This window comes from Uranotaenia lowii, chromosome 2 (assembly GCF_029784155.1).
Source record: "Uranotaenia lowii strain MFRU-FL chromosome 2, ASM2978415v1, whole genome shotgun sequence".
Taxonomy (NCBI): Eukaryota; Metazoa; Arthropoda; class Insecta; order Diptera; family Culicidae; genus Uranotaenia; species Uranotaenia lowii.
Genome location: NC_073692.1, coordinates 233,081,232 through 233,093,263, shown reverse-complemented (window position 1 = coordinate 233,093,263; position 12,032 = coordinate 233,081,232). Strand labels below are relative to the sequence as shown.

General features: G+C 37.0%; 1 protein-coding gene across 5 annotated transcripts in view; it reads right to left on the bottom strand.

Annotated features, from left to right (window-relative positions):
• LOC129746237 (protein bunched, class 2/F/G isoform) overlaps window positions 1-12,032 on the bottom strand; it is a 548,698-nt gene that overhangs the window by 435,420 nt on the left and 101,246 nt on the right. For 4 of the 5 annotated variants that reach the window (XM_055739800.1, XM_055739797.1, XM_055739798.1 and 1 more), the window contains one exon: window positions 9,221-11,527. In XM_055739800.1, the coding sequence (XP_055595775.1) occupies window positions 9,221-11,313 (2,093 nt within the window). In that variant the 5' untranslated portion in view covers window positions 11,314-11,527. The remainder of the gene's footprint in view (window positions 1-9,220; window positions 11,528-12,032) is intronic. The other variant, XM_055739801.1, reaches the window with a different exon arrangement.

The window sequence follows — 12,032 nt, the reverse complement described above, 5'->3', positions numbered from 1 at the left end:
TTTGCGAATTAAAAGCACATGTATTTTTTCAGATTTCTAACATTTTTATTTTTTGAGTTAGCTTCGGTTAGATTTTTTTGTAAATAAAAAATAACCATTTTTCAAAGCTACATAACTCTGTTGTTTCTCAACGAAAATTATAAAATAGCACATCAAAATGCATTGAAATTTTATCAGCTTTCCAAATAGAATAGTTGAAAAAAATTAAATAATTACCTTCAACATGAAAAGTTGCAAATAAACTTTAAATGGCGCCAAAAAGTACCGTCTGCACCACCGAATATTTTGCAAAAAATACCATTGTATAGCTCGATTTATGATGCAACTTTCATCTGAAGACATCAAAGTGGGCCATTAACACCTTGAAGAGTTATGAAAGAAATAATGACAATAAATCTCTTTTTTTGCATCGAAAACAAACAATGGTGGAACAACTGCACTCACATATGGAGATAGCAAGCACTTCTAACAACATGGAAACAAAAGAACTTACCAAAGCAGGTAAAAAACACTACTTTTTCGTGCTTTGTAGAGTGTTTGCAGCCAAACTGACTTTAAATTTTAACCAAAATTCTGAGTATCGTATTGTTTATGTGATATAACTAATAATGGGAATGTTGCTTTTACAACCTGGTCATATACTATATCTATAACTTATAAATTTTTCGATCAAAGATCATTGTGAAGCATAATCAATGCCAATAGTAGAAGGTTCAGTCCCTGTGTTTGGGATCACAAAAATGTGATTAAAAAATGAAATATAGACGTGCTTTACATAGTTTTTATATCAGGAGCTAAGCACTGGACACCAAAATCCTTTCCCATTGATCAAAAAAGTATGAGAAAGTGGCACAAATGTTGTAGAAATAATCGAAGAGCTCAGTATGGCCAGCCCAGGCTGTAAAATGATGAAAATATGGTACTTTTACCGTATTCGTTTTCTACATTCGCCCAGTTTTGAGGTTTACCATACTAGAACGAACATAATTCGTCGTCAGTGTTTTGCTACCTCGATCGCTCACACACGAATCTTCAGTGTTCCACCGACCATTTTAAATCAAATCTGGGGAATTACGGATGCAAAACTTAGCGCATAAACTTCTAAAAATGACAGTAAAATGTGCATAACTTGTTGTGACCTGGTGCAAAACTGGGTATAAACGAATACGTTATTAGATTTTTGGATATAACATGAAGTCAGTTAAGCTGCAACAATCTACCGCCCCTTCTTTCATAACAGTCCCATATACAAAAATAAGCAAGCGAGACAATCAGCTTTTTCAGTTTTGGAATATATTTTTAAATTGTGACCACCACTTTAAGCATTAACGAAAATCGTTTCTAGGTTGTCAAAATAAATCGTTAGGCCTGAAATTTTCTAAATTGGGTTATTGGTAAGGTCGAGAGCACCATTTTTATTCATTACTAGCTGACCCGTTGTGCTTTGCTACACCTTCCGAAAATAAGTGTAATTTGTAAAAATTTATTCAAATTCAGATTTTAGAGAGCATTTGGGGTATTTTTTGGAGTTGAAAAACTAAGCTATAGAAATTTGAAAAAAAAACGATAGAAAGGATTTGTAATAACCATTTTCAAACAGTTTTTTTCACCATCCTCGCCTACGAAGCAGTTTGAATATCTATCCTTTTCGCGCCAAAATTAAGTTAAAAAAAATGTTTTGCCATATTCCAAACTCGTGGACATGAGACATTATAGCTTGAAGTTTTCCAAATCAGCACTTATCATGGCAATGAAAAATATTTTAAATTAGTTATGTATTAAATACAGTGCAAATTTTTTTTTTAATAAATTCAATACGGCAAAAAATATAAATATTCAAAAAAATATCAGTTGCAGAAAGTCAAATATTCAAAAATGCTGGCAAAAAACAAACTTTTAAGCTTACATTTGTCCCGTATATTTGGGCAAGTGTCAATGCAAAGCTTATTTACAGATGCGTCAGAGTACTGGCTTTAAAATGGATTTAAAACGTTTTCCTGTTTTTTTGGTCTATCAAGTTTCACTGATATATCTGCAGTATTTCTGCAGTATAAATTTATGTTTTTACTCCATTTTTAACGAATGCCGTTCAAAGGGAATGACAAAGGTCATTTACAAAGACATTTAAGAATACTCCTTCTGGTCTTCCCAACATATTGAATCATTTTGAAGATGAATTTCTTAAAAGTTCGACGTTTGCCCTTGCCCCACCATGTAAGTTGACAGGAGGGAATATTGTTTTTAACACTTTAAGGGTATACTGAAAATTTCTCATAAAAATTTTGCGTCCAGTTAAATATCAGTTCTAAAGTCTCGCTTTTCAAAAACGAGGCGGATCAAAAGTCTCTTTTATGCAGCCATGTAACACAAAAACACTTTTCATGTTAAGTACCTACTTGAATTGGTATGTAATAAAAAAGTAGGATGGTTTGTTCAGATATATTTAAAATAAAAAGCTCCCAGTTTCATTTCTAAATTCGTTTCAGTTGTGTTTTTGGGCCGAAGTAACAATTTCTAGAAGAAAACATAATTTTTAATTTTTTTTTTAACAGAAAAGTTGAACGTTTGAACATGTTCTAATGTTCCTTGAATGAAAAGTCGACTGCTACCTACATTAACACGAACTAAATATGGAAGTATTTTTGCGAATCTTTCAATTGGTTATGATTCGCTTGATAAAATACCAATCCGTGTCACATCTAGGCGTCATTTATTACCATGTGCAATTAAGCATGAAAAAACACATCTAGGTTGCATATCGCCCCCACGTGCTTAAGAAACATGGGTACTTGGTTGAGAAACAGGCGCCTGATTGTTAAATTTTTCCAGCGATCAATGAACAGTATGCTTTAGTTACTATCCACTTGCGACGACGTTTGCTTGACCATAGAGACGAAAAACAAACCCCTGAAATAAAAGAAAATCTCTAAAAATGGATGCCATGACTTTTCAATTTCAGATTTTGGCAAAAAAAAAATGTATATGTTTTATTCGATCGACAAAATGTCAATCTGGGTCTCATCTAGGCGTCATTTATAACCATGTGCTGTACAAATGAGCTAGGAATCAAGTAGAAAAAAAATCACATCAAGGTTTCATATCGTCACCCCTTGCATTCTTGGTTGAGAAATACGCGCCAAAATATTCCCACTGATCAGTATGCTATGCCATGGTTACTATCCTTGTGCGACGCTGGCTCGACGCTTCGACCTTGGATACGAAAAACAAACCGCCCAAAGGAAGAAAAAATTTCGAGAAAATGGATGTCATGACTTTAATTTGTTCCGAAAAACTACAAATTTTGTATGGAAGCCCCCCCTCCCATAAGTCGGATGGAGTTTTGACTATTACAGAAACCATCCCCGGCCTCAAAAACCCTCAGATGCCAATTTTGACGATGATCGGTTCAGTAGTTTCCGAGTCTATAGGGAACAGACAGACAGACAAACATTCATTTTTATATATATAGATAGATGAGACTGTTAATCGACCATATTTGAAACCTTTTTCGAATCTACTAGCATAACAGTCCCATACAAAATATATTTTTCTCACCAAGCTACTTTCTAAGACTTAAATTTGATCATTTTTGAACTTCTAAATTCAATTGTCAGAAAAAGAAACATACTTTTGCAAAAAATATCATGAATTCCACATTGTAAGTTGAATCTTTTTACGATTTTTGATTGCATCCGATAGTTTTTCGCTCAGGAAGTCGTTCCTAAGAAAGTTAGACCTGCCTTCGAAAACTAGTGTGCATCATTCGACATCAAGTGAGTTAAAAAAATGTTTAAATGATTCAAAGCAATAAACCAAAGACTATTTCGCCGAAAGAAACATTGAAAAGTAACCAAAACCGTGGTATTTCACATATTGGACTGTTATTCAGGTATATTTCATATAGGACAGCCACGAATAGATATTTTTTTTTCGAAATTTCTAGAACAAAACCTCTTTTTTTAGTCTTTTATGTTGAAGCCTTATGATGACCTAAAACAGTGGTTTTCAAACTTTTCTCACCCACCGCCCCCTTTTGCAAATTTTTCGAGCTCAACACCCCCCTGGGCAAATTTTTAGAAAATCTAAAAAAAAAAATAAATAATAACCTGGATTGTTCAAAAATTATTAGCTTTTGGCTTTATGTTGTTGTTAGACATAACACAAACTCATTAAAATTTATATGAGGGTAGGAGGTATTATAAGTGTAAAAATGGTGTATTTTGATTTGATAATGTCTTACGATTCCTTATATTTCAACCTTTATTTCGTGATTTTTCACAATTTTGGAATTTTATTTACATATTATTTCGTTCGGAGGCAAAATGCAAATTTTCGAAAATATAAGAGGCCCTTGGAGCCAAAGGAATATAACTGCATGAAAGCTTATTTCAAGAAAAAACGTTTTAAACTTGTAGTTTTTGGCTTTTTCCATATATTTTTCGAAAATTTGTATTTCCTTTCAGCGGGCTTGTGATATAGCTCAGTTGGCAAGTCTGTTGCCTCCTGAGCCGATGTCCGCGAGTTCGAGCCCAAGAGTAAACATCGAACACAGTTGTACCGGATTGTTTTTCAATAACGATCCGCCAACTGCAACGTTGATAAAGTCGCGAATGCCATAAAGATGGTAAAACGACTATAATCGAAACAAAAAAAAAAAAAAAAGTATTTCCTTTCGAAAATAAAATTCGAAAAATTTGAAAAAAATCACCAAATATAGTTTGAAATATGAAGAATCGTTTGGCAACATTAACTCAAAATCAACCATTTTGTCACTTATACATCTGTGGTTCTCAGAACTCATATGGAAAATGACGAAACATAACATAAGCGTGTTTCCTCGAAATTTGCTTTTATGCACTTATACCCTTTTGGCTCCAAGGGATTCATATTGCTTCAAACCTCCAGTAAACACTTAATTCTATGTAAAATTGCCTGTACAATTACTTAAACCGATTGATTAGTTTGTTTTGATATAAAATCAAAAATTTTAAATTTTAATTAACAAAGTTTTATGTTAACCATTAATTTGCGTTATTGGATTAAAACTAATTATCGACTGTTAAGCCAGCGAAAAACGTGAAAAATAGTATTGTTTCTTGATATCTGTTTTTAAGTCCAATTCAAAATTATGCACCATTCACGAGTCTTACAGTTTAAATAAGATTCTAAGAACAGAATTCCAAAAATGTAAGTGTTTTCAGAATAGAAAAAAAGTTTATCCATGGCGCAACTGATTTTTTAATTGATTGATATTAATAAGAACTGAAAATAAAAATTCTATTAAACAAAAAAAATCTGTCATTTGTCTTCCCAAAAATTTATCACTAAATCACAGAAGACGCCTTTTTTCTGTTAAGCAGATTTTTTGAGACAATCAATTGTAAAGATAATCAAGCATTTTAAAATCTATTCAATTCTATTCATATTCTATTTAATTCTATTAATTCTTTTTAGCACAACCCAAAATAATCTTTCAAAACAAGATCAACATGTTAAGCGTATACAAAATGTGCGACAATTTTAAAAAAATCTTTGAAATACATTGTTCGAAAAAAAAAATGAGAATTTACTTGCAGCTGTGTGAAATTAAAGATATTTTAATCTTGAACCTGATCTTTAGTTCTATAACGTAATTTCATTGTTTTGCGTCGAACTTACTCGTTGTTATTTCATATCAACGTTGTTTTGTGATTTGTGGAAATGTGAATTACGACCCTCATCGCCCCCCTGAGCCCTTCCAACGCCCCCCAAATTTCAAAATTGAACTCACCGCCCCCCTAGAAGCCTTCAACGCCCCCAAGGGGGCGGTAGGGACCACTTTGAAAACCACTGACCTAAAATGTCGAAAATTCATATGGGACTGTTATGCGAGTAGGGGCAGTCTTAAAAGGACGAAAAAATAGTGTATTTTACCACCTTTGATAAGTTCTTTTGTTTCCATGTTGTTAGAAGTGCTTGATATCTCCATATATGAGTGCAGTTGTTCCACCATTGTTTGTTTTCGATGCAAAAAAAGAGATTTATTGTCATTATTTCTTTCACAACTCTTCAAGGTGTTAATGGCCCACTTTGGTGTCTTCAGATGAAAGTTGCATCATGAATCGAGCTATACAATGGTATTTTTTGCAAAATATTCGGTGGTGCAGACGGTACTTTTTGGCGCCATTTAAAGTTTACTTACAACTTTTCATGTTGAAGGTCATTATTTAATTTTTTTCAACTATTCTATTTGAAAAGCTGATAAAATTTCAATGCATTTTGATGTGCTATTTTATAATTTTCTTTGAGGAACAACAGAGTTATGTAGCTTTGAAAAATGGTTATTTTTTATTTACAAAAAAATCTAACCGAAGCTAACTCAAAAAATAAAAATGTTAGAAATCTGAAAAAATACATGTGTTTTTAAGTCGCAAAAATGAACCAAATTTTCTATTTTGAGGAAAATCCGAAGACCCCCGGCGCAAACCCGTCAGATAATAAAAAAAAATCCCCTGTTCCCAAAATTTTTATTAAATATCCGGCAAACCCGGATAAAACCGGTCAATCTGGCAACTTTAGTGTACTTATTGAAGTTTAAAGACTGCAAAGAAATTCTTACGGAAAAATATCATATTTCTACCAACCATTTCTCGGTAACAACTGAAATAAAGTCTATAATTTCATCATATTTGAGTTGCACGAAGTTTCGAGTTTAATTATTCAGAACATGGTTAGAGTGTTAGTTTCACTATTCTAGGTTCTCCTGGAGCATTACATTCACTGAATTATATGCACTGAGCAGCTGAGCCAAAAATACCAAATTTCTTGGAGGAATTCCCCATTTTTCCACGCTTTTCCGATGGATTTTAAATCCCGACTTTTTCCCGCATTTACCGAATAAGTGGCCACCTTTCGCTTTCATCATTCAGTATCTGGGCACTTTTTTTCGGGGATAGCTAGATTTATAGGGTTAGGATGTTTAAAATTTTGGCAGCGTTGTGTTGGTTATGAAAAGGGCCATCTTGTCTATTTTTTCAGATGCTTACGTTTACATACATATTTCTGAGATATTTACATTGCAAGGAGACATGGTGAAAACAATGTTGCACAATTACCCCGAGAATTCACCATTATCAATTGAAAACTTTCTAACTAATGTTTTTTTACTTACAACTTCTTTGGCCTGGGTGAGTGAAAGTGTAATACATTTCTTAAAAATACTCGCAAAATTCTAACCAAGCATCGGAGTTGAACCCTTGATCGAAACCATGGTTAAAAACATGTGGTTATGGCGAATAACCGAATGCAGATCGCTAAACTATATCTACAGCAAATCCATCTCCGGTCGGCAAAAAGCATTGCCTGACTAATAGACAACCAGCACATAACAAATAGTTTGCGATAACGTAGGTTTCAATTTTTACAACCGGATTTTGACGTAATGGATAGATGTGTTCTGACGTTCTGAAATTCATGTAAAAATCGAAATTTAGATATCAAATTTTTCGAGATTCATGCTCGTGGCTAGGTTCCCATTAAATTCGAATTGGGGTTTTCAAATGAATTCATTCAAAATGTCATTAATTCATAGAAAGCCTTCTGGTCGAACGAAGGGTTTTTAAAATACACGCGTTTGTAACTGCCAGGATACTAAGAAATGATCATAGCCTTACATAGACAACATTCAGGAAAATCACCCCCTGGATTTGTGCACTGATAAGCCACGATCGAATCTCAATGCAAAATCGAAAATAACGATGTTGCACCCAGTGACGCAGTAGTGCCTTCACAGATGCCATCAATCCACTAACTACCGATGATCGAATTTTATCAATTTTTGTTCCCTTTAATTGATTAACAGAATTTCGGAAAAAAACAGTTTTGTTTCTGTAGTTAAACTATTGGTTCGAAAATCAATTCCAAAAATGATACAGCTTTGTTTCTCTCACGACCGGCAAAAGGCTTTAAAAACAAGCTTAAATTTAATTTCCACGTCAAACTCAACTTTGAGAATGCCCATTTAAACTCTAAGGCTGATGTCATGCTGAAGCAACTAGCAACGCGACCTACAACGCAACGTTCACACGACTAACCAGCTCTCATTTGATCTCCATGGAAATCGCGCAGACCTGTTATACTGGTCGCTTTGTATAGCGCGACCAATCTGATGTCAATGTGTCTCGTAGCGCGACTAGTAGGAAATCCAATAGGAATATTGTTTTTTCTCGATTTGAAACAGTGATTCCGGGTTTTAAGCACAATAGTACGAAGATCTGTCCGAACTTGTGATAATAAACTAAAAAATATCTTAATCGGCGAGTAAATTTTCATGAATTCTTAGTTCCGGCAAAAATAAACAAGGAATTTTGTCGGTTCAAATTTCGGCATTCTTGCAATCCGGGTCGTGATTTGATGAGTTTTTGATGGTTCCCGAAAGAAAGGAGATGATTCAAAGCATTATCAGATGTAGAGAAGTGATGATTTGTAGGGAATTTCAAAGCGACAGGTCGCGCCAGCATGACATAGAAATGCGTTGCAACGCTTTCTTATTGGAACGTTGCGTTGTGTTGCGTTGCTAGTTGCTTCAGCATGACATCAGCCTAAGACGAGGGCTGCCAGTGAACTACTGTTTTCAACCAAAACAACTTAATAATGAGTTTGAAGCATCAGGAGCATTTGTATCAGTATGATTAAATGTTGTTAACATATTTTTTTTCAAACAGTTTATAGGTTTGTTTTTTTTACAGATCCGCACACGAATTATATATAGAAAAATAAATTGTTGATAAATTGATAAAAGCCGTTTTTAATTACCCATAACCTAATAAGAGGGTGCGGATACATCAATTTCAATAGGTTACGAAAATAAGGGTGAAGTAAAATTAATAACTTTGATTTTGAATTTACGATACGGAGAAAGGTGATTGGTGAGGTGAAACAGTACGTGATTAATTAAGGGATGATATTCTGGGAAAGTGCGTGGTGCAAATGTGTGCTGACTCGAACCTGTGTGGATGTGTGACAGCCAAATGCGAGTTTTGCAAGGAAGGTAATCACGAAATTGTGGTGCATCAACAGATTAGGAAAAACATAAAAATACGAGTATTACACAATCATTTGCTCCAATTATTTCGATTTCGAATACAAAACGAGAACAAAAAACGGACAACAATAAATAAACAATAAGTAAAACGAGATGGGGATGATTTTCCTAGTGACAAAAAAGGTTTCTGGCACATACCTTTCTCCATCCTCGCCGGTCTTTTCGCCTTCTTCGCCGCTGGCCGCAGCAACGGCAGCCGCAGTAATACCGGATACTGCCGAGAGTAGATTCGATTCCGTGAGGTGATCGGTGGCCGCAAAAACGGCAGCCGCAGCGGCAGCACTCATGCTAGCACTGTTGCTGTTGGTTGTGGTCGTCGTAGATGTTGCCGTTATCGAGGGGGAACTGACAGCGGTTGGCGGGGCCACAGCCGAAGTGGGGGTGGAATTTGCCCCATCGCTCACGGCACCGGCAGCAGTGGCCGTGACCGGAGATGAGGTTGCCGATGGCGAGGATGATACCATGGGGTCTGAGGTAGCAGCCGATACAGAACTGACTGTATCGGTGACCTGTTGTTGTTGTTGAGAAGAGGGAACATTCGTTCCAGCACCAGTCATTGAAGAAGAAGGCGAAAGGATTGTTGCTTCCGGGATCATCGGTTCCCCGATACTGGCCACAACGGGAGAATTAGTTTGGGAAGGTTGCTGAGGTTGGAACTGTTGAGGAGATGGGAAGCTCGTTGCCTGCTGTTGGGATGTATGTTGAGGATTATTGATGACAATGTTCATTTCTTGTGAAGTGGTTGCAGTCACTCCAACTCCTCCTGGAAGTACATTGGACGAAACTGAACTAGCACTGCTGCTCTGTTGGGGATGCATTTGAATGCTGGTCGGTAGAGTTACTCCGTGTTGATGATGCTGGTGAGTCTGTTGTGTGATCTCGGCGATGTTGGACATCGTATGGGGATAGTAAGGTGTCTGCTGTTGTTGGGTCTGGGGCTGAGCATTCATAGCTGGCGTCGTTTGATTCGTTCCAGTGCCTGAAGCTCCGACACCGGCCAGGGCATTCTGTAGTTGCGATTGGGGCAAGCTGTGGGGAACTGTACCTGTTTGAGCATGACTAGCTTGTTGAGATTGAGATATCGGTACACCAGCGCTTGTTCCGCCGATGGTCGTTGGCTGTGCTAAGTTGAGACTTTGACCAGGAGATTCATTGTTTAGTAGGCCAACGATTGGATTAGTTGGAACACTGGCAGCTAGATGAGTATGATAATCAGAAGTATCGCCATCGGAAGTAATCGTAGTTGGAGCCGTTGCTGAGGAATAGGTGTCATTCATAACAACGCCACTGTCCTGAGTTCGGATGGCATTCGAATCAACAATCGTCGATGCGGTCGAAGCTTCTCCTTCCCCTCCTGGACCGGCCCCACCCTCCTTTGGAGACGCCTGCAGCGTAGTGTGATCCAAATAGTCCATACAAACCCAACGACCTCTCTTAAACGGTTCAGTACTTTCAATTTTCACCACTTTGAAACGTTCGTTCCGATGATGGATTTCCTTGCCATCATCCTTACTGTGACCCATAATATTTATACCAGCATCTGTGACGCTAACATGCATTGCATCAGCCAGAGCCTCAGCACCATGGGCACGATCTGTCGGTGCCACAATGGCCAAACCATACTGAGAACTTGTCGGAATGACTGGAACACTTCCGATTGCGCTCGAAGACGCAAAAAATACATCCTCCTTACTGAAGGTATCCTCCGAAAACGATGGAGTTTCGTTCTCGAAATCTGTTATCCGGCTGTTATCATCCGTGTGAGACTCGTCCAGATCATCCGCTGAATCATCCCCATTGTCGGCACTGGTTCGAGCCCCAACAGTCACCGATGTGATCATGAATGAAGACGTTTTACCAGCTGCCGCAGCGGCTGCAGCAGCTGCAGCAACAGCAGCCGACCCTCCCACGCCTCCTTTCCGTGAAATACTATTAACCGATGTCGAAGAATTCAGCGAGGTGGGCGGACCCGAAGAGCTGATCGAATTTTCCACTGAATTCGCTGAACCCACTCCTCCACCTAACCGCAAACTTTCGCTTGTGGTTCGGTGAATGACATTTGCATGCTTTGACTTCCCCGAGGTCCCTCCTCCGCCACTGCTCATCTCCCCAGATGATTTGGTGTGATGCAACCCTCCTCCCCCTCCGCCCCCACCACTGGCTGCTGTCTTTTGATGGGGCGGCACTTGTGAGGGTAAACCACTGTTGGAGCTGATTGAATTCTCAGCCATCACTTTTTTCTTATTTTTCGGAATGGTTCCGACTTTTTTGGTAAACTGATGTGAAGAAAAAATTATCACTCGAGAAAGGGTGCGAAAAAATCCGCAAACGGACCTTTCACACTCACACGCGCACAAGAGAACTTTTTAACACTAAGAATAGGCTCCTGGGATATCCCGAGCCAAACGCAGCCGTACAAACAGTTGGTCGGTGCAGATGCGGATCCTGTGGAGTAGATAAAAATAATGTTTTCAATTATCTGGTAAGTGAAATTTGCATATTTCTTAATATTATAGCGAAAAGGATATAAAATATTGAGACAGTACCAATGAACAAGTTTCAATTTAATGGTCCCCGATTCCTGAAATCAATTCGATCTTCGTTTTTCATTTTTGACATACATTTTCTAAACGATAAAACGAGAAATGAGAGTTACAATATCGAAACTAACAACATATTTATCATAGATTTTTAAATGTAAGAAGGAACAAACCGTAAAATAATAAAACTGCTGTTGAATTTTCTTACAAGGTGAATGTGCAATTAAATTTCATCATAATTTAACTTTTATACGTCTTAGATAAATGTGTACTAAAACCTTCAAGAAGTTATCATAAGTTGCATCAATACAAGTTGAATTCCCGTTGAAAGTAAAAACTTGAAAAATGTTGACAAACAGAAAGGGCACTTTTGCGAAACAAAAATATGAATATACATATTCTCCGTTTAT